At 38.5% G+C, this 22,683-nt stretch overlaps 1 protein-coding gene across 5 annotated transcripts in view; it reads right to left on the bottom strand.

Annotated features, from left to right (window-relative positions):
- The window catches only part of LOC140242498 (protein C-mannosyl-transferase DPY19L3-like), a 75,675-nt gene extending 52,992 nt beyond the window's left edge, over positions 1–22,683 (bottom strand). The window contains exons 1-2 of one of the 5 annotated variants that reach the window (XM_072322231.1): positions 22,578–22,683; positions 19,163–19,752 (exon numbers count right to left, since the gene is read on the bottom strand). In XM_072322231.1, the coding sequence (XP_072178332.1) occupies positions 19,163–19,690 (528 nt within the window). In that variant the 5' untranslated portion in view covers positions 19,691–19,752; positions 22,578–22,683. Of the gene's footprint in view, positions 1–1,281; positions 1,744–12,279; positions 12,419–19,162; positions 19,753–22,577 lie in introns of those variants that run through there. The other 4 variants (XM_072322233.1, XM_072322232.1, XM_072322234.1 and 1 more) reach the window with 4 other exon arrangements.

Raw genomic sequence — 22,683 nt, 5'->3', positions numbered from 1 at the left:
CGCACCACACACACACACACACACACACACACATCTCTGAGGTAAGTTTAAATACGTACAGCTAGAGAAGCAGGGGGTGAAGACAGTATGTAAAACAATATGTGTATGTGATCACACAGCAAGAGTAAGAAACTTTTAGTTGATACTGACAAAAACAAACATATATTCTTCATCAAATTCTTCATGCAGCACTTGCATATTTTGATTGTGCAGCTGTTAAGATCACTAAAAAGTGATAATCTGTGTAAACTATGTACAATATTCACCACATCACTATCATTATCAATACTGTCATAAAAATATTATTCATGACATACTTATGACTAGTGCCATGAGGGAGAATACAACGTAGTAGCTGGAGATAACAAACTGAATGTAGTAATAACGTCACTACTTTCATCATCATACAATTTTGACATCATTATTGTAATGGACATCAGCATGCTGTCCAATGCCCATGACAGGAAGAACATTTCCTTTGCATTAATATTTCAACAGCAGGACTAAATTCTGTTGGTGAATTCACCATGACACTCTCTTGACACTGTTTACAGATGATCATAGTGGAATAGAAAGACTAAAGAGATTTTTTGTCAGTTCTATACTGATATTAAAGTGATATATACCTGAAACACAAGCCAGTGAGTTTTATGTTTTAGATTCTTTTACTTTTAAATCAGATATTCTTTTGTCTTTTTGATAAGTGACATATGAAACAAGTGTCAATCATAAATATTCTTTTTTTATTCTAAACGGAGACAATGTCATTGAATTCAAAGAAACTGTGTTGGCGACAAAAAGAGACTTGCACAAAAATGTATGATATAAAGACACTGAGATGTGAATCAGGATATATGCTTATGACTTGTAAGCTGACCACAAAACCTCAGCTGCAGTGGAAAAGAATCACATTACCTTTTATTGTTAAAAGGAAATGAAGGGCTGCTTTACCTTTGTAAGCAAACATTTTGTGGATAATTTTTGTTTGCTCTGGAACAATGCTCAGGCATGAAGTTCAATGATCAATCAAAGAAAATGCTAGCAGCTGGGATTGTAGGGGGGGGGGTTAGTGCCTGAATGCATATGTTTTCACTTTTATATTGTCTCACTTAACCCTAAATATATGTTTTGTGTATTATGATTTAAGTCAATTTTTGGATTTTCAATAGAATATTTCATGCAATTTGAGAAAGTTGTGGGGGAGGGGAAGAAAGTCTTCTTGCTCAGTTGAGGCAACATAGGTAGCCATGGCAACAGGAAGCCTTTGTTGAACTAACTCACCTTGATGTTGGTGAACCAGAGTCTGTTTTCATGGAGCATGTAAAGGAAGCAGGAGTACGCTGCCCCAGCTCCAAAACCCACACACATTCCACAGGCTAGGGTCAGCCACCGCTGCCAGCCCTGTGGACGACGCACCCTCCTGGCTGCGGTACATGATCGTCCGTTCCTCACGAGGCGCCCATTGCGGGGACCACTGTGATGGCCATTTGGATGTCCATTGGAATGCGCAGCGTGCCCAGTTCTGCCATTTACCTGGCCACTGTTTTTTCCATTTATGTCGATAACCTTTCCAGTTCTTTGCCCATTGCTTATTTCAGTCTGCCTGACGTCACCATGATTTGGTTTATGCTGGGATGTCTTCCTTACTCTATCCTCCTGTCCAGGACCATTGGCACTGGATATATCCATCACTTCATCATTCATGACAGATCAAAGACATTCAAGTCAGATGCATAATCCAGCCTGCACAGACAAAATCAATTGATTCTGCTGCATATTATAAAAGCATCACACATACACTGTATCATTGATCAACACGCCATCTATTCTGCACAATACCGTCAACAACAAAAAAAAAAATGTCATAATCTATTTCAAAACAGCTTTATAATCCCCAAATAAGAGCATCCATCATGAATTGTAAATTCCAGGACAGCAACACCCATACAGAGTGTAGGAAAATCAGCAAATGACAAAACAGTGCACACCAGCCTCAGTCAATCAGCCTTCCAAGTTTGCTACCAATTTACAACAATGCAAAACAAGAGCACAGGCCATGTGTACCCATTCAACATTCCATTATGATTGAGGAAGAGTCATCCAGTAACACAGGTCAAAAGAATAAAGCCTAAGAAACAAAAACAACAACAAATAGTCCCCTAAAAGTCAATCATCAACAAACGTGGCAAGTGTCCACAGTTCACACAGAAATCTTCCTTTGTTTTTTAGAAGTAATAAACTGAACCTATAGCCCTGGGCAGTAGTTATCAATTGATTTCTGGGATGCTGACACACCCACTCCAACTAAATGGACTCCATGAAAGACATCCCACCTCCCTGCTAAAACACAGTACAGCTCTCATTCAGAGTAGCTTTCTTCTCAATCAGCATGACCGACCTCAGAAAGAGAAAAATATTTTCGTGAACCTCCCGTGAAGAAGATGATGAAATATGTAAACTTTGGCGAATGGAAGCACTGCAATAAATCGCCCCACAGGTCTCCCAACTCAGAATAGCAGAGAATGAGGCCAGATTAAACTGAATTCTCTTTGTATAATCATTACTTGTGCTCTATTTTGGACATACATTATTGCCATCAAACTGCACACACGACCCCCTATCTTACAGTGTACCTCGCTCATTCTATTAACCACAGATCAGAATATCAGTTTAAAGGGATGGTACAGTATTGGTGGAGATGAGAATTGGGCTTTTAACTTTTTGCGAGATACCAAGAAAACACTTATGAAGTAGTGTACAGAGCATACCATTTTAAAGGTACTAGCCCACATTTGCAAACCCACGAAAATCAAAACTGCACAAAACAGGTCCAATATGACTTCAAGTACAAGTTAAAACAGTAACATACCTCACCTGTTGCTCTTTGTCTATACCATTCGATAAAAGAGAGAAAATCATCGTTTTAAAATCAATTTTCAAACCGGGTCAACCCGACCCAAAATCGAATTACGAGCGCGGGCTAGCTACATACTAACTGCGACCATCCCCAACGTGCAGCGTTGGGGCTGTGCCGTTTTCGCATTCAGATCGAGGAGTTGTACAAAACGGGTGCCGTTTCGGCGCTATATTTCCTTAATTTTTCAACAAAAACTACTAGGAATACTTACATGGGTCGATTAAACCTAAATGATTAATTTCGGCGACTGTTTGATGCATTTCATTGCTTATGATGCAGAAAATGTTGTCTTATAACGCGAATATCTTCAGCTCACCGATGCTCACTGAAACTCACAATCACTTGCACAGGCGCACAGCATGCTTGCAGTGCAGTGCATTGAGAGCATGCGTAATGCGTACTCATGGATATAGCAGCAAGTCTCTCCACTGTTGCAATAGGGCAGGCCGCTTATTACTCCTAAAAAAATGTAGAAAATTTTGCAGTTTCTAGATAAATGGGTGAGAAAAACCAAGTCAAAAAGGTAATGTATTAATTGTCACTGTGTTTATGATAGAAATTTAGCCGTGCTTTATTTGTGAAGTCGCCGTGAATGTGGGAGTGATTTTTGCTCCCGCTCAGCTGCGAGGTAGCCACCAGGACCTCGCCTTGCGGCGCGGTCTCTGGGGCTAGCTACTAGTACGTACATGTAACTTACACATGTATCGCATGCAAGTAGTACGTACGTGGACTGGAGCTAGCGAGCGTTATACGCATGCATACGGTGCATTTTCATTTATTTTTATGAAAGTAATGGACTAACTGGAACGAAATTTTGCACAGGTGTTACTGCAATCATACCCAAACTCCATGCTAACTATGAGACCAATTGCTGCAGGTTTACAAATGTGGGCTAGTACCTTTAATAAGAGGAATTCAAAGTTTATTTGATGAAAATCAGGTTTGAAATGACTGAAACATCCAAAAACAAAGTAAAACAAAGCGAGCGTAATAAAGTGTGGGTCCCACACTTATTAGAATTGCTCTGTTTTGGATATCTCAGCCATTTCAAAACCAATTTTCATCAAATAAATGTCAAATTCCTCATGGAATTACATGCTCTGTCTTTTTTCATAAGAGGTTTCTCATTACCTCACTCATAAATGTTAGAAACCTGAAATTAGGTCTTAACCAAAACTATTCAATCCCTTTAAATCAATATTTGATAACAACTCAAAAGAGTCAATCCAAAATTCTTTGAGTAACTTCACATCGTCTTTTGATATCAAGAAGATGACAAGCACAACTGTGTGTAATTAAAGCATTGTTTACAGTTTGAGCAGTAAATTCATTAGTATACAGGTGAAAGTTTATAGACAATTCTCAGAAAGAGATGGTCTCCTGAATTTGAAAGTTGAAGAGACATAAGTATACTGTAGGTTATTCATATGTGATCACTGTATGACAGTGACTGCATACAGCATAATACAACTTGTATATTGTTGGCTATGATTCCATATGATACAGGTGTATTCTTTCAGGGGGCCATTCCAGGGCAGAGCAACTGCAGAGTTGAAGGTCATGTGTTAAAAGTGCATGTATTTCTGTTCAGTGACACTGGTTAGTGGAGGCCCATCTCTCACAGCCCACAAGTCTGCAAATTACCAAACCTAAAGCAAAAACTCTGACCGGAACAGACAGAGAAAAGAGCATCAACTACAATAGATGACTAGAACTCTTTGAATTATGATCATTTCCATACATGCACCGAAAGATGATAATCAGAATTTTATAGTATGCATTATTCACACTAGTCTGTCACAGGCAAAAGGGGCCTTTGTAGAGGTGACATAAGTCAGCTCTGATGAACTGATAAAGTCCTTGTTATTTTTTTATGGGTCGGTTCAAAGAATTTAGTGCTTATAGAGCAGCTGACATGCTGTTCGGTAAACATTACTGAATCATTTCACAGAGATCTTTATTTAAATACAGCACAAAAATGCAAAGTATTTCACAGTTCAAACTTGTACTAGTCCTTCCCTTAAAAAAAAAGGTCCTGCAGTACACTCCTATCAACTGTAATATGGTAAGTTCTATAGACCAATTTTCACGCCAGATTTTTCCAAGAACAAAAAAGTTTGACATCAAAAACAAAATAAACTTTAACGGAAAAAGGCTTTCTTTGCTGTTTTCAAAACTGATAAAAGAAGCACTCACTCAGATTCAGTGAGTGATTTAAGGCAAGCCATGGCTTCTGACAGACTCTTTGGGTTTGTATTGTTCCAGTTTTTAATCATTGATCACGTAGGCCTAATTACTTCTTCACATTACACATTTCATGGATATTGTGTCAGCACGCATTCAGAAAACTGTTGTTATCCTTATAATACATTTAAAAAAAAATCACAACAAAATCTTAGTAATCAATTTAGTACAATGCTAAATACAAGTTTAATGAAAGTGTTAGGTGAACAGGATGGTTACTATTGCAACCGATTAACAAATTGCCCTACATCGACAGTAAAACCGGAAACATTTGCAGCATGAATCTTTTGCAAATTGCCAATCATGTCCAAATTACGAGTATGCTACATGCACAAGTTTGCATTAAATGCATTCTGTAGACAAGAGCATTCACATGCACATGTACTTTACTTTTGTGAATCTTGGCTTCTCATGAAATTCACAAAACTTTCATGCACATGAACATTTCTGGTTTTACAGTATTACAGGATTCCTATGGAATACCACATTTAATGACTCACTAACTTACAAACTGTCAAAACATTTGCAATACACGTGTCTGACTTTGCTCTAACTTCTCTATTCTTCTTTTCATTCTCTCAAGTCTATGAACAAGAGTAAAGAATTCATTGCTTAAGAAAAAAAAGAAATAAAAAAAGACCCATAGAACGCTGCCCACAGTCTCCTGTGGTTGCCTTTTCAGACAAGATATAAGAGCATGGCTTTTGTAGGTAGGTAGTTCAAAAGCCATTTGTTATTCTTGCCAGGGTTCTGTCAAAACACATCTCTCCCATATTGGAGTGATTGACTGAGATGTAACAATAAAGCACCCAGAACACACTGCAATTGATTCACTGTGGCAACAAGCTGACAGATAACTGCGGCGGCAGAAAATACAAAAAAAAAAATAATAATAATAATGATAATAATAATGGGGGTCAACAATGCACCAAGTTAAATCATTCTCCGTTGTTGGTCACCTCTCTAGGGGGGCTCCCTTTTTTTCATTTTATTTTCTTTTTGTCCCCCATGCTACTCAGCACAAAGCAGTTTCTCCTAAAGCTACTAACAGTGGTCTGTGATAACTTTTCAAATTCAAAATCATTTAGCCAAAGCTCTTATGATTCCCACCCATCAGGTCAGATGACTAGATAATGCCTCAGGCAACCTTGATGCAAAGGCTTGATACCATATGCCATTATCAAAATTGCTTAAAAAAAAAAAAAATCAAATGGAATGCATTTCATACAAATTGCGCACTTGTCTGGCTGGAATCTTGCATCAAATTCTCATTAGTCATTGTCCTTTTGTGTATGGAAGACTAGGTTTTGCAACTTTGCCTAAAGTGCCCATTTTCTAGTACAAGGTTGAATGTACAATTGTAGCATTGAGTTTTAGGTACAAAATTGTGCACATTCTCTTCTCATTTTTCCCTGTGAAAACAGAAATTTGTGGAAAAAAGAGTGGATTAGTTAAAGGAGACCTCCGGATGATTTTCAGATTTTTACATTTGAACAACTATAAAATTAGTTATACTGAGGACAGAGTTTCAGAATTTATGATAATTGGGATGAAGAATAAGAATATTTTCAAAATTTAGAACAAATTGCAATGAACAAGGATGATGACATGGCAGAGTCACCATAAGAATGCATGAGTTGGGGCTCAAGGAAGCACAACAAAAGAAGATGGCATGCATAGATTATACACAGGTGAACTTGCAAGCAAGCGGTATTGTAATGGAATTTCACTGCTACATTTCTGAAATATGTGAGCCTCCTATGTCATCAACCTTGTTCAGTGTAATTTGTTTAAGGTTTTTCAGAGTATTGTTTCTCTGTTCAAGAATCACAATAAATTCCAGAAATCTATACATGGAGTTGTCAATTTATGTACTACATGATGTGAAATTATGAAAATCGTGTGGAATGTTCCTTTAAATACGTGAGAGTGAAATTTAGGAAAATAGGGTCCAAGTGTAACTGCGTGTATGCATGTGTGTGTGTATACCGATATTTGATCATACAGTGTCAGTGTAATGTTTGTCGTCCTCAAATTAGTGTCCCACTGGGATTGCTGAGATCTTCAGAACAGCAATCCCAGTAGGGAACTAATTCGAAGATGTAGTTCATCCACTTCATTGTACCGACAACATGAGGCCAGGAATTAAGATCAGATGGAAACACTTATAAATCTCTCACATGGAGCATCATGCTGAGTCCTTTTCCTAGATGGGTTTGGTCAAAGGATATTCAATTTTTCAAGCAGGACTATGAATGACATCTCATCTTTTCTAACAAACTGTTACAAGCTACAGAATTCCTTGCATCCGATTGCTGAGAGCAAATTTCTCTGACAAATTTGTCGGACAAGACGCTTTTAACATGAAATGCCCCCTGATGTTGCCACAGTAGTGCCTATACATGCACAAACAGGAGTAGAGTGGTATGATTACAATTTTAGATCAGTATTTAATAATGCAAGTATAACAAACTGTATAAAAAAGATCTGTATACCATATTAGGAATTGAACAGAAGCTGAAAGTTCATCAATTCCCAAATGTGAACAATTACTCAGCCATAAATGTAAAGTTCTACATAAATATAGGATCTAACAATGAAGGAAGTGGGAAGGTCAAGGAGTGTCCTACTTCTTTAAAGCGCATGTGTAAGGGATCCTTGTTGTATTCCCTACTGGTTTTTATCATTGCAATACTGAGTATTGAGCCTGGTTCTTTCTAAAGATTCATGTCATTTCTCACATTTATCCTCACACCCAGCAAGTGGACTTACCACGGTATTGTCCTAGCCTCTTCAGCTGTCAGCATGGTTGTCCACACAGACCGTGTTTACACTACCAGTTTACTCTGGCTTAAAGAATATTTGTTCAGACTTGTCTATGATGGCACTGTGATGACAAACAGATTTAAACCAAGTTAGTGTTTAAAAGGTAAATCCTCCTCTTGCAAGAAACATACTGAGCCCTCTCACTGAAGAGACAGCAGTCACATGTACTTTACTGAGCTAGAGTAGATAGCACATTTGATGGTTTCAGAATAGGTTAAGAGGTTGGTGAACTGCAGAGTGAAATGGAAATCGCACTTATGTATTTTTGAGTTATGGATAAAAGAATTTCAATAGCAAACAGTAAAATTACATTAAGCCAATGGGAAGTCATGGCAAACATCTCCCACCCCACCAGCATCTGAGGTTTGTGGAATTGGTCTTAGGGTGTGTTTATGCTCAATATGCGAAGGCAGAATCAGCGTTTTGAAATGCTGATACAAAATGCTGATTCAAAACGCCATTCACGGGAGTACTGTTTATGCTAACTTTCTTCGAGCCTTGGAAAGAGCGTCTGCCAGTGCTTCGCTGACCTCAGCAGAGACAGGTCAAATTGGGGTGCGCACTTTTTCGAAAGTTCTGGCCTGAGTGTGTGCATTGTTCATGTTCCGTAGCATGTCTAATATAATTTCAATTGCTTTACCACACATATATGTATATGGACTGTAGACAATGATAGGAAATACAATGTATGAGTATTTATTTCATCAACAAATTGTTGACAAAATCGGAATGTATGATATGTAGTGAGCTAATGTCTGTCACCATCTACGGTATAAAAGTAATGTACCAACAGGGAGCTCGAGGGATCAGCACCTGCAAATTGTGTTGTACAACACAGTAAATCGAAAGGTCGGCTGGCCTGGCACGCTTATTTTCATGTGAACCAGAAAGGCGATGGAGATGACATCATTTAAACGCGTATGTGATGTGAGTTGCATTTATGCTTCCCCACCAAATGTGATTAGTCAGAAACGCCGTTCGTAAACACACATATTTGTGCATTTTGAAACGACGTTTTAAAACAGCGTTTATAGCAAAGTGAGAAAGGACACAACCGTGTTTAAACTAAACACGTACAATTGTATCAAAATGCTGATTTTGACCCAAAAGGGGGAAGTATAAACACAGCCTAATTTTCGTGGAAGAGAAATTTTTCCTTTCTGATACACAAAATTCAGTTTCACATTGATTTGGTCATTTGTTATTGTGATTTTTAATACTGATCACTTTGTTGAAAAAGAAGTTTCATCTTTTGAATACAAAAAGTTACAGTATTTGATATCCCCCGTCATGGGAATGAGCAAATGATAGATGGCCTTACGTATATCACACTGAGAAAAAAATAAAAATAAAAATTAGTGCCTGAATTTATCATTACAGCGCTTCTTACCTTAAAAGCAATTTTGATCTTTATTGGTAGAATTCTTATCAGATAGGAAACCCCATTCTTTTTCAGATACTGAATGACAATATTTTTCTTATTTGCTATTCGAAATTGCAACATACAAAACACTGTCATTTGTTTTCATTCAAAGCAAATCATAATTGACGGCATATTAAACTGCATTGCAAATGCATCACTGTCATCTTGCATTACGCTGCCTAAAACAACTTGGTGACTCAGTGTTTGTACACAGTATGTAAATTGCATGAGGGTGAATGTATGGCATAAGTTGCATGAGGGTGAATGTATGGTATGACACAACAGTGAAGTGTCACTGGAATGTGTAGAAGGAGCAAATTGAATGACAAGGCATTGGAGGCCATCCTCCGTCGACTTGCTTTTTAGTGTTTTGAATGGAAACCTAAAGTGTGTTATTCTTTGAATCACAACTCGGCAAGGTAATCTGTGATTGCTTGCAGGCAACAGGAAGAGGAGAAAAGGAGTTTTCGCTGTGAGATGAATAGCTGCTGGCAGCTGAAATCTCGGCCAGGCCAGAAACTAATCTGTAATTTAGTCTGAAGGTGAATCATGAGATGAGATTGCTTCAGTTTTCAACTAACACCTCGCCAGCACAAAACAGGTAGGGGGAAAAAAAAAAAGATTTCCCCAATTGCTTTCAATCACTTCTTCCCACCAAGGACTTGGTACACAATTTGAGATTTAAAGAAAATACTCTCTCTGTACCATACAACTGTCAATGAATATGGGAGGTTAAACATCACAGAAAATGTAATTTCAGTGCCACATATCATACTTATGCTACAGTTGTTTACACAAGTACATGTCAAAAAAAGTTGTAAAGATAATAATTTGTTGTTGGAGCTTTAAAGTGAATGAATAGATAAAACAATAAAATAGATACCCAAATAAAATGAAAAAGAATAAATATCTGCAACTTGGCTGAGTAAGCATTTTTTATACAAATCTCTGCAATTCACAATGGATTACTGACATTGTAATTTGCAGATGAATAAATAAATACATGAATAAATTAAAAAAAAACAAGAATAACAAATGTGACATGCATCATATTGCCACTCTGCTCATCGATCACTCTATCACATGACTTCAGTGAGGATAAATTCACCTGTAACTGCCCCAAATAAAGACATTGACAGCAGTATACATATAATTTTCAGTTCACTACTTGATTTTCCTTCTCCCAGAAATCAAAATGAGGCAAAATGGTAGAGTAAAACACACTGGCAAAATAACTGCCATTCTGGTGGTTACATTTCATAACTATTGGGGCAGAAAGTGTGAGAGCACAACCTATGTTGACTGCACTTTAAATGATCCATGCATTATTGCATACATTGGTTTCAATCACATTGAAATAGCTCAGATTAGGGTAGCAAAGCAGTTAATCAGAGCCTGAAACCCCATCCTGTCTTTCTATGCATACCCATACATGCAAGCAGATTGATACAGCAACCACAGACAAATGCACTAATCCCTGCTCAACTCCGGATTACACTGAAAAAAAAAAAAGGCTACACAAAATAGATGCACAACTTGGCATAAAGAAGGATCCTCCCATTCCTCATAAAAAGCCTCGAACATGGATTAAAAAGACTCTAACAGCCTAATATATCTTGTCAGCCCTGTCCTACTTGTAGGATTTAAAGTAGCTTTTTGCAGGCATTGTTAAGCACAGACCTGGACATGACAAAGAAAATGTAATCACCCAACCAACCCTTCCCTCCCACCCCCATTTATTTCAGCAAGAGAAATAAAAAAGGAAGCTATCTATTCTGCTGTAGGTTCATATGCACCAACAAATGTTGTCTTCAAATTAACTTCAAAATAAGCAATGAATAAATTCTACATCAATTAGTTACAAAATATGCTAACTACAGAGCTAAACACATTCTGAAGATATCAGTAGGACTACGCTGTATATACAAGTTGTAGATCAGAGTCTAAAACTTTCCTGGAATGAAAAACACAGCCTCTGCATGAAATGTATGCATAAATATGTGAAGTGCATGATCTGCCTAGTATAAGATAAATTATTGAATGTATAAATTCATATACTTCAAATTACATTTTTTTTTTAAATGAAATGCTCTGCACAGACCTGCAGATAATTTCATTTCAAGTCCACATAGAACTCCATTATTTGTCAATTAATGACCAATCTAATACTCCAAGAAAAAGATATTTGCCAGTGGCAGGAAATTCACGGCAACTTTCTACATTTGAATCTGATTTCATAAGAATTCAAGGTAAGCGTCGCATAAGATTCACTGTCAGTATCATGGTCATATAGTTTCTGCTTTCCCAACACTAAAGCCAAACAAGCACGAGTGTCTGCAGCATCGACTGTATTAAAGGGGAAGGCTATCTAGTAACTGATCAGTGGGAATCAGTAGAAATGCTGGGAGATGATTGTTCCCATCCTTATGGGATTCATTCAAGAGTTCATTGTATATCTATTGTTGTGTGAAAATGATTTGCTTCAGAACGGTCTCATATTCAAGTAATGTGCAGATTAGTGCTCCGTCACTGACCAGGGACGCTAACCTGGAAGCATTAAACTGCACATTACTTGAATATGAGACCATTCTGAAGCAAATCATTTTCACACAACAATAGATATACAATGAACTCTTGAATGAATCCCATAAGGATTGGAACAATCATCTCCCAGCATTTCCACTGATTCCCACTGATCAGTTACTAGCCTTCCCCTTTAAAAATGGAAATAGATACTACACAAGAAACAATCCTCCTACTAGAGAGCTACATTCTCCAAGTCTTGATAAAAAGTCAATCAATAAAAGTGCACAGTAGTATGCACCTAACGGTTCACAGGCAGTAAATCAAAACACAAGATACTCAGTACCTGCAAGCACACCAAAATCACAAGAGGCACAGCTATCATCACTCAGATAGAGCAGATAAAATGATCATTAATATCCATGATGGAAGTGCAAAGTGATAACTCCGAGACAGCCTGACCCAAAGAGTGCATCCAATTGACAAGAACAGAAGAGCCCGGTACACAGCTCCCCTTGCTTGATCCACACAACTGACAAGGTGAGAACTGAGTATTCTGCACTGCAGGGCAATTCAGGTTTGCCTATCACATAACAGGCCACACCCCCACTTGCTGCACTTGTAGGCATGCCTGACATTATCATATTCCAAGCCACTCCCCCATTGCTGTTATGGACAAGACAGAAGCCCATCCCCTCCTCAACTATGATTGGCTGCTGAAGCATGTTTTGACAGTGACTCAATGTTCTAGTTTTCCTGTCAATCAAGTTAATGGCACTTTGACAAAAAATTCCTGACAACATTTACCAGCTACTGCAGATCCTGGAGCATGGGTGATATACAGTGTAGCATTAGGCTTCCACATTGCTACAAGAACCTGAAATTATGCTACTTAAATCATACTGTAATACTACTGTTTACACGATACCTGAAAATTTTGTAGACTACATACTTTAATACTGGATTAAAGGGATGCCAATCTTTCAAATTCATGCTCAATATTACCAACGTGAAAGTTGTGACAATAATTCCATGAATTAAATTACACACACTGTATATGATGCAGTACTTGGTACTCTGATGTACTTACAGTATGTACTAGAACTCTGTAATTTTGTTGACTTTATATACTTTTTGTCCCTGTTCCCTTGGATGTTGAAAAATGGGCAAAAGTAGTCTTTTGTGCTTTTTGCAGTAATATTTTGTTGTGTTAATAATCCTAACACAATAATAAATGAAAGCTATTAAAGATAATAAAAAGTTTTGGTACCTCAAAAGTTTCCCTGAATTTCCTTGTCTTAGTTTGTGTTTCAGGTTAAAGTACATGTACCTTTCATATAACTAACACTGTGAGACTTACTCGCCCCAAAGTGCTCTCTTGTCTTAGTAATCATGCAATTAACTGCGACCAGCAGCCCCATACGCATAGCGTAATCGGGCTTCGCATTGTAGCATTCAGGATCACGACAGATTTAGTATCGCGGGTACATATCATGTTAAAATCCCAAAATTTCTTCAATTTGAAGACTTACCAATAAAGTTGAAGTATTGAAAACAGGCTTAGGGCAACGTTTGGTTCTGCCAATAGAATTGATGACTGAATGTGACTCGGTCGAGAGGACCTTGGGAGAACTACACGTACACTGAATACTACAGCCAGTGCATGAGAACACATCACATGCATACACACAGATTTCAAATCCATGAACGGATAAGATGTTTGTGTGCGCACGCGCTGGCCGTAGTATTCAGTGTATGTAGCTCTCCCAAGGTCCTCTCGACCGAGTCACATTCAGTCATCAATTCGAACAGAAAGGGACTATTGGCAGAACCAAACGTTGTCCGAAGCCTGTTTTCAATACTTCAACTTAGTTAGTAAGTCTTCAAATTGAAGAAATTTTTGAATTTTAAACTGACTGTTACCCGCGATACTAATTCTTTCATGATCCTGAATGCTACAATGCGAAGCCCCATTGCGCTATGCGTATGGGGCTGCTGGTCGCTGTTAGCTACAATGTATGCATATGGGGCTGCACGGTGCTGGTCGCAGTCAGTGGTTTCGTACAATACACATAGACGTACATTGTACTATAATTTTCGCCGCGGTACCACGACGGCTCTGGTACGAAACCATTATTGCATGATTACTAAGACATGAGAGCACTTTGGGGCGAGTAATTCTCACAGACAACGTACTTTAACCTGAAACACAAACCAAGACAAGGAAATTCAGGAAAACTTTTGAGGTACCAAAACTTTTTATTATCTTTAAATACATCAGGTAAATCCCGTAATTTACCACTACACTCACTCAGCAGTAGCACCAGTACCACTACACCATGCATCAGCCCACATACAAAAATAAGTAATCATGGCCTATAGATATCTGGATCAAAATGGCCTCTTTCTAAATTACTGTCCTAAACGATGCTAACATTTTGAGGAAATATAAAAGAAGGTATTATCATTATTGTAATTACATCATGACTGGGATGAATTGGCATTGGGACCATTATCTCCAATTGAGCAGCTATGATGGCAGTGTGTACTGTAGTGTAGAAGGGTACGTTCAGATACACTACATAATTAAGAAAACAAGGTGGCGCTATACAATGCTGTAGCATGGGTATGACGGTACCCTTGGTTACGGTGTGCCGCATGATGCATGCATATGAACACTGTTTGATTATATATGTGTAATATTATTGCTCTCTTAAATTTTCAAACTTTGAAACTTTCAACATATATTCTTTATCTAGACAGTTTAGGAAATTTGGTTAGAGCTTTCCTCATATGTTTATTGTGCCATTAATAGTAATAATAGCTTTTACACTGTACATGGTAATAGTCTACATGGTTTGTTTTTCCTTGACTGCTTATTTAGTTACCAAATCTAAATACATAGTTAATTATAAAGACATCCAACAGCTTTATGCCAGTTCTTTCAATCATTTTTATTTCTCATGATAAGGAATATAAATGTGACCCGCTCCAACAAAAGGATCCTAAAGTCGCTGACGGCTGAGCCGAGAAAATTGAGTTTGAAGTTGCATCTCAACATTGGTCAAAACAATCGGATTTTCTGTTATTGGCAAAACTCCGTACTCTAATGCTTTGTCTATCATCTGCCGAAATTTTGAAGGTAAATGATCAAAGGAAAGGCAAGAAATCAGCGTTTTTCTGGGCCATGATTTTTCGACTTTCAACGTACAGTAACAGAAACGTGTCCTAAGATTTGGATTTAGCACCGCAGCTAGACTCCGCCCCTAGCAACGAGGGAGTGTTCTTATTGGTCAGTGCGTGGCATCCTGATTACTGATTGGTCATGCATAGACCGCTGGCGTTAAGCTTGAATGAACATCACAGAGGTTGCGAGGAGCATACCTTCTATTGTCAAGCGGTGAAAACTGTCTCGCCTCCCCTTGATCATGATAGCATCGGAAGGTTAACTTTGAAGGCGTTTTTCTCAACTCTGATTTCCTCAAGCACTTGACATGTGCTAATAAAATCATTGATATCTCTGCAACCGAGTACTTTTATGAGTTGTGCTATACATGAAATTAAAGTAGAAGAGTAAGGAAATAATGTCATGCAATTTTCAGAAAATTGTCCACCCTGACTTTCGGATCCTTTTGTTGTAGCGGATCACAAATGGCTTATTGTCTTGGGTTCCCTTTTAACGTGTTTGAAGGGAGGTTCTACACATCAAACTACGGCTGTGAATATCAACTGTACATTGTAGGTAATCTGTCACACCTTTCTGAAAAGTATACAGTGGACTCCCGTTATAACGAAGTCCTCGGGACCGGCAATTTTCTTTCGTTATAACGAAATTTCGTTATAACCGAATGAATGAATAATAAAAATACATAGAGTTGATAATGTTGCGGCCCTAAATTTTATTTCGTTGTAACCGGAATTTCGCTATACACTGTAACCGTGTTCGTTATAACGGGAGTGCACTGTACATCATACACATACATCATACACTAGGGCATAATGATGTGCAAGTTTCTGTATTTAAAGATGTCATTTATTTAGATACCAACTGGAATCTCATTTGTCTCTATTCTATCATCAGATCCCGACTAGGGCACACACTTTTATGCAAGCACGCACACACAAACACACACACACACAAACACACAATTCTGGCATTTTACAGTACAAAGCTAGTATGCAAGATTAGGCAGGTGTTTGCATGCGGCACACATTCTTGAAAAGTACAGCTCCCCTGGCAGAATCGGATGCCATTCCCACAGATCTATGAAATTCAACACTGGATTCTGGCATGGGATCGTGACATGCAGAATGCAAACACAATACACAGGTTATGCCACGCACCTTGAAATCACCTGTCACAGATCACACAGGTGCCAATTGTGAGGATTGAGAGAGGGGTAAAAAAAAAAAAAAAAAAAAAAACAACCAAAAAAAAAACCCTCTTTCAATTTCAGACCAGGCCAGGAAGGTACAGCTGTGGAGAGGGTGCAGACAACTACAAATTCAAGTCAAAACAATGACTTAGCAATAGATGTATCAACAAGTTAGGCCATAAACAGCATGTACCATATGACCTGCCATATTTCAATACCTTCCATCTGGAGCCTTTCTATGAGTCACATGATTTGAAATCATCGATTGTCAGTCATTTTTCCAATGACACATAATTCTTCACATACAGATATATTTGCAATTCATTGGCAAATTACATCCACAACTGACTTCATAAACATTATGAATACAAAGGTATGTGTGCCCTACACAATAGGCATTGCATGCAGCAGCGATGAACAATACAGATTATGTTATGCATACCAATCGAATGTGATCAGTGTACATTATGTAAATTGTATTCAAGATATTCTTTTGATTACATACATCTGATGTAAAGTCAATTTAGTTTTAATTTAATTCCCTTTCACTGACATGGTTATCATTCATAATTATTGTTTCAAGGTAAAATACTGTGATTCCAAACTATGATGATATCAGAATTTTAAAAACAATTGAATATGGCTATGACTACACTTGAATTTATGTGTAGCATGGATATAAAGTTTAATTACGCAGACATGAGAAATCCTCTCTCATAAACTGTTAACAAATGGCTAAAATTGGAGGGTTGTTTTTACTTTCATGAATCATTTTGACATTTACAAAGAAGACTACACTGACAGAAAAATCATGCACACACACACACACCCCTTTAATTCAATAGAACATTAATTATCGACTTTGAATGGTTATATAATTTGGGTAAGTATTCAGCTAAAGGAAAACATGGAAAGTTCAAATGTTTTGTGGGAGATGCAAACATTCTAATTTAGGCAGCAGAGTGTACAACTGAAGCAGAATAGGATGGTACAGTATCCAGTGCATGCTTGTTTTCACATTCAGCTGAGAGTCTATGGGTATAAAGACACTTACTCCACAAAGACACTGCCTGCTGGAGTCAAAAATACAGAGAAAATCAATGAAAGTGACTAAATTAATGACTTGCTACCATCCTGGGTAGCAAGAATAAAACATCTGCATGTTTCACACTTTCTACTGGCCAATAAAGACCAGGTCAATCTGCATTCATATGGAAATAACATCAATCAATTAATATTGATTGCCCGTGCAGCCGTCACAGAGGGAAAAGGCCTGAGAAGCGCTTAGCCGTTCCCTATGAGGGTAACAGCGAAGACAGCAGAAGTCATTGTTGTGCATAATGTATTGTCAGTCAAGGTTTGCAATGAGTGCAAAAGCCAGGGGTACCTGATACCCCTTTCAGGTAATCGCGGTTCAATTATCCGCATCCAAATAATGCGGATGAAGTAGTCAAAATCGCGTTCATATATCCCATGAAGTGCGCACTACTTTTACGAGCACCCGTTCATATAATGGTGCTAAGGACGGAGTTATTTGTCATGGTTACAGCGCACGCCTCTGTAATGACGTAATGTTTCCGGTGAATATCCTCACGTGTATGCACACCTCTCGCGCGCTGAAGCTCAGCAATCAGCGGTTGTGCGGGAAATCGAGTGACCTTTGACCGAACTGTGGAATGTTAGTGCGGATAAGTCGTAAAACGCGTTCATGTATTCTCGATCTACTCCTCATGCTGCAATTATGCGCATAATAGCAGCATCAAAATAATGCGCACTTTTCTACTCCTCTCCCGTTCATGTAATCGAAATTTTACGACTTGTGCTCCTATTATCCGCATCCACGATTACCTGAAAGGGGTATGAGATGCAACCTTATGATCTGTAACACAAACTGCAGTGTGCAGTGGCTAATTTGGATCATGTGGTATGACTGCAGAGCATGAAAGGTTTCTACTTGTGCATACTGTATATCAAGTGTATATTGTGTCATCAAGAATCTCTTTTACAGTGTAAGTTTGTATTTCTTTCTGGCAGAATTCTGTACCAATCTAGAATTGTATGATCCAATTCATCTGTGTAGATAGTATTGTTATGAATATTAGATTAAGAATATTATCTGCTTCTTAGAAGAGCTCACATAGCACTCAATCACTACATTAACACAATGACAACAACAAATAAAAATGGTTGCTGATATCACAGAGACAGTATGAAGATGAAACTGATGATGAATGAATGATGAATGAATGAATGAATCAGAAATGAAATGAAAGCAAACTATGTAATTGAACATGATGTAATGGTATGCAACAAACAGCAAATATTCATGATTTCACATCAATGTCACCAGGGACCACTGTTGACCACAAACCCCCCGAGTCCCACTTTCATAGGTACCTCAAGGACAAAGGTACATGGTATATCATGATGTATTATCACCCTGTACCTTATCTAATACCATGCCTTTTCGACAAAAGAGAATGGATTCGACTGCTGAAGAGATAGATCTGCAATTAATACTTCTAGATATGCAGAACAATAAAGGTATTTATGACCAGTACAGAGTGCTGACCATCACAGGAGCCGGTCTCTGGAAAGTAAAGGTTGATTTCTGAGGTTGATCTCCATCAATCAATGACTGATTTCAGATGGATCTCCAATCTCTTGAATATTCAAACTTGATTTCCAAACAAGAAAAAAACAAACGACAATGTTGGTGGCAACATTGATTACCAAGGATAAATTTCTGAATTTCAAACCCAACCGGGGTATAGCAATGCAAGTTGATTTTACTTTCCAGAAAAGAGCGAGATTAGTGGATCTCATGCAAAACAAGGAGAATGAAATACAAACCATGATGCTGCTGAACCACAGGTGATTCTCATGAAGTGTGTAGATGTAGACATAGTAGGCATATCCAAGGAGCAGTGCCAGTGTGGTCCCAATGATGCAGCTAAGTGTCATCCAAAACCATCCCAGTGCCTCGGAATCCTCCTCAAACATGTCTGGCACGAGGATGTCATCCTCACTGTCCCCTTCCTCCTCCTCCTCTTCTTCATCATAATCACCTTCTGTATAATCATCCTCTGAATCAGTCTCATCTCTTTCAGAGTTAATCTCAGCATTGTTCACTCCACCTTCATGCCCTTGATGTGCATCTTTCACTTCCCTGAGACTACTAGCTACATGCGAGCGGCCTTTCTGTACCCCATTCTTACTGCGATATGACTCTGTTTTACTGCGAAACATAAACACGTCTTCCTTCACGTCTTCAGCATCTTCTCCAGACAAATCTCGTTCAGGTATGACTACCTTTGGTGCCTTGCGTCCGCTTCTGGATCTCAACTGCCTCTTCGGCGAGTTGTTTGGTTGGTTTGCCATGGCACAATCAACCCTTTGGAGTGCAGTCCACACCTTTGCCTCTCAAACAGTAGCTGGCTTGCCTGAGAGTAAAGAATTTAACAGGATTGATTTACTGGACGAATAATTATGCTTCAAATGAATGATTATGTTTCGACTCAACATCAACATAGAGCTAGAAACCAATACATAAAAAGTTTTCTTGATGAAATATCTGAAGCTCTTATTTAGAGAGACAAAAGCTGTTTAAATTGCACTCTAAAAAGTAAGAAAGGGTCAAAATCAGCAGGATATATAATATCACAGAAATAGATCTCATCATCAAGAGGATGATTGACAGGCACTAGAAATTATGGATACTTTCTTTTAACCTAGTTGTGTCTTCCTCAGAGCAGTGTCATGATGCACTGTAATAGTTTATGACTCAGAATAAATTTGTACAATTTAATCTTCCCTAAATTCCAGACACTTTTTGTTACTAAACAAAGTTTTAACAGTTCACATTGTCTTGATTTTGATAGCATGGTGTATTTTCCAGTACGTACATCTTGCACAGAGACTATGAATGAAGCAGTAAAGTACTTGAGCTCCAAATTTCTGTACTCTTGGTACTCTCTGCTATGGCTGTGATGTTGGGCTACATTAAAGCTATGAAACAGTATCATATAGACTGTTTAGGAACCCGAAACCCAAATAAGAATGTTGGACTGAGTGAAAGCAGAAATATTAGTAGAACGCATCTTACTACAGAAACTCCCACGATGCCATTGTACTACAAAATTAGGCCTCTATAGTGTCATGAGTAGTTACAGGACTATTAATTATTGTTGCAGAACTACAATTATAGGACAGATGGGTTATGCCACCCATGACTAGAATGTTACTTGTTTAATAAGTTAGGTGTAGTTTATTCTACCAAAGAGGTATAGGTATCACATGCTCCATAAATTTTGGTGTAGACATGTTCTACCATCATGTACCAGGGGCTAGGAAGGTGTGATGAGAGAATGTTAATCTCACTGGATCGATGTCCTTTGCATGAGATGCATCTGTTTCTTTGTCATAGCACTAGCATAGTATACAACACCTCATAAAAGAATAGGTATCTACCATATCAATCCGATAGGTCGATTGCTCATCATGTGACATTCAGTTATAAATGTTCCATTCATTGCAGCTATTGCTGTTAGCCTTGCAATTTCCATAGACTCCTTTGTTAAACTCATGATTGATCGGACTCAAAGTTTTTGTTCAATTGCATAGGTTATATGGCTCTGATGTCACAACAAACAAACATTTGCCACACACATTCAACAATTTATATACAACTTACAAGTTAATACAAGTGCACTCACAAGCGCTTATTTTGTCAATAATAATATTTTGTAAATAACTTCAACTAACACGTTAATCGGTTTCACGTACACACGTACACGGCCAACTGTGACCACGCTACTCGTTCCCCTTTCATGGACAATGTTTACCATTTCCATGCTCAAATCAAGAATGTGTGTAACTATACACAGCCCTGGCGCTGTACACACGGCGTCTGGTTCGGCTAGAATGTGTGTGGACCAAATCTGTTGTGTTGTTGACATCTGATTCAATAGAGTTCTATGTTGTTTAAAAAAAAAAAAAAAAAAAAAAGAATGAAATAGGGGCCCTAGTACTTTAGATGATATGGCCTTAAATTAATAGTTGTGCAATTCTTGCGGTCGGCTACACGTCACTTCCGGTTGACTGGAGTGAAAACAAATAGCTTGCATGCGCTAAGCCTGCATATAAATGCGCATACTGCATGCTGTGCATGTGCGACGCGACGCGTATAACTTATGTGCAATTCTACGCAGACATGGGGACTGTTTTTCATTATTCATTTTGTCATTTGTGCCATCATTCATGAGATACATGCATCATGTCTTGCCAGCAATATTCTAATAATCTGGATCCTGTCGATCGATCGGTCCCGGTATTTTGCCAAGGTGAAGGCAGTCGGACTGGACGTGTGCCCGTATGAAATCGCGGCAGGACTCTGGATCAACGACCCGACAAAATGGCCAGATGTGCAGTAGAACCTCTTTGAGTAGGCCCTACCCCGATATCTACGCATACTTAGTACCTCATAGAAACTTCAGGTAGGTCTATAGGCCTAACGTTAGTACTGTAGTAGGTTAGGGTAGGGCCTAATTTAGGGTAGGCCTAGGGCCTAATCCTGCCGCCCGCACAGCTACATTAGTACAGCTTGCGCTAGCGCTATGCTCGCGGGGCGCCCCGGCAGAAAACACGTACAGCGTTACCACTCCAGGCTCACGCGACTGTTTGTTTTCACTCCACCGCTATCCATGACCCCGTGACACGCAAAATACCCGGATGTCCGACCATGAGAATAGAACAAGATTTCCCACTTGGTGAGAGATGACGCACACTATTCAACTCGGCATTCACTAAGAAATTGTTAGTTTTTACAAGTTACATTGAGTCATTGTATTGGCATTGTACTTAACAGTTAGTATTGATTGATTTAAATATGATATCTTATTATCTAGCCTACTCCTCAGACATTGTCAGACATCTCAAACTTCTGGAAAAAGACAACACGCTCTCGTCTCTTTAATATGCACCCTACTACTAAGTAATGTAGATCACCTAAGTTAGTAGTACATGTACTAGTACTGTAGTAACAAATACTACGATGCAGTGCAAAACAGGCTCAGGTGTTGAAGCACTTCATATCACACTCACTCGGGCTCATCGGTCTTCCTCATCATGCATGAACACATGATGGACATTGTCATTGACATTGGTAATTGCCTCTTGGCTCTGCTGACAACCTCAAGGGCTCAACAATGAGTGCTACATTCACATTGTCATAATGAACACGTAAAACACGAAAAGTAAGCCATCTTACCCATTTTAGAATGTGGTCACTCTCATAAGATCCTTTTTAGCACCTGATCACATCTAAAACATTGTGATTAAGGTCATCAATGAAACAATAGCAGGCCAGTAACTGT

This window comes from Diadema setosum, chromosome 19 (assembly GCF_964275005.1).
Source record: "Diadema setosum chromosome 19, eeDiaSeto1, whole genome shotgun sequence".
NCBI classification, from domain to species: domain Eukaryota; kingdom Metazoa; phylum Echinodermata; class Echinoidea; order Diadematoida; family Diadematidae; genus Diadema; species Diadema setosum.
Note: the sequence above shows the minus strand (reverse complement) of the source record. Positions and strands in the feature narration are given on the sequence as shown.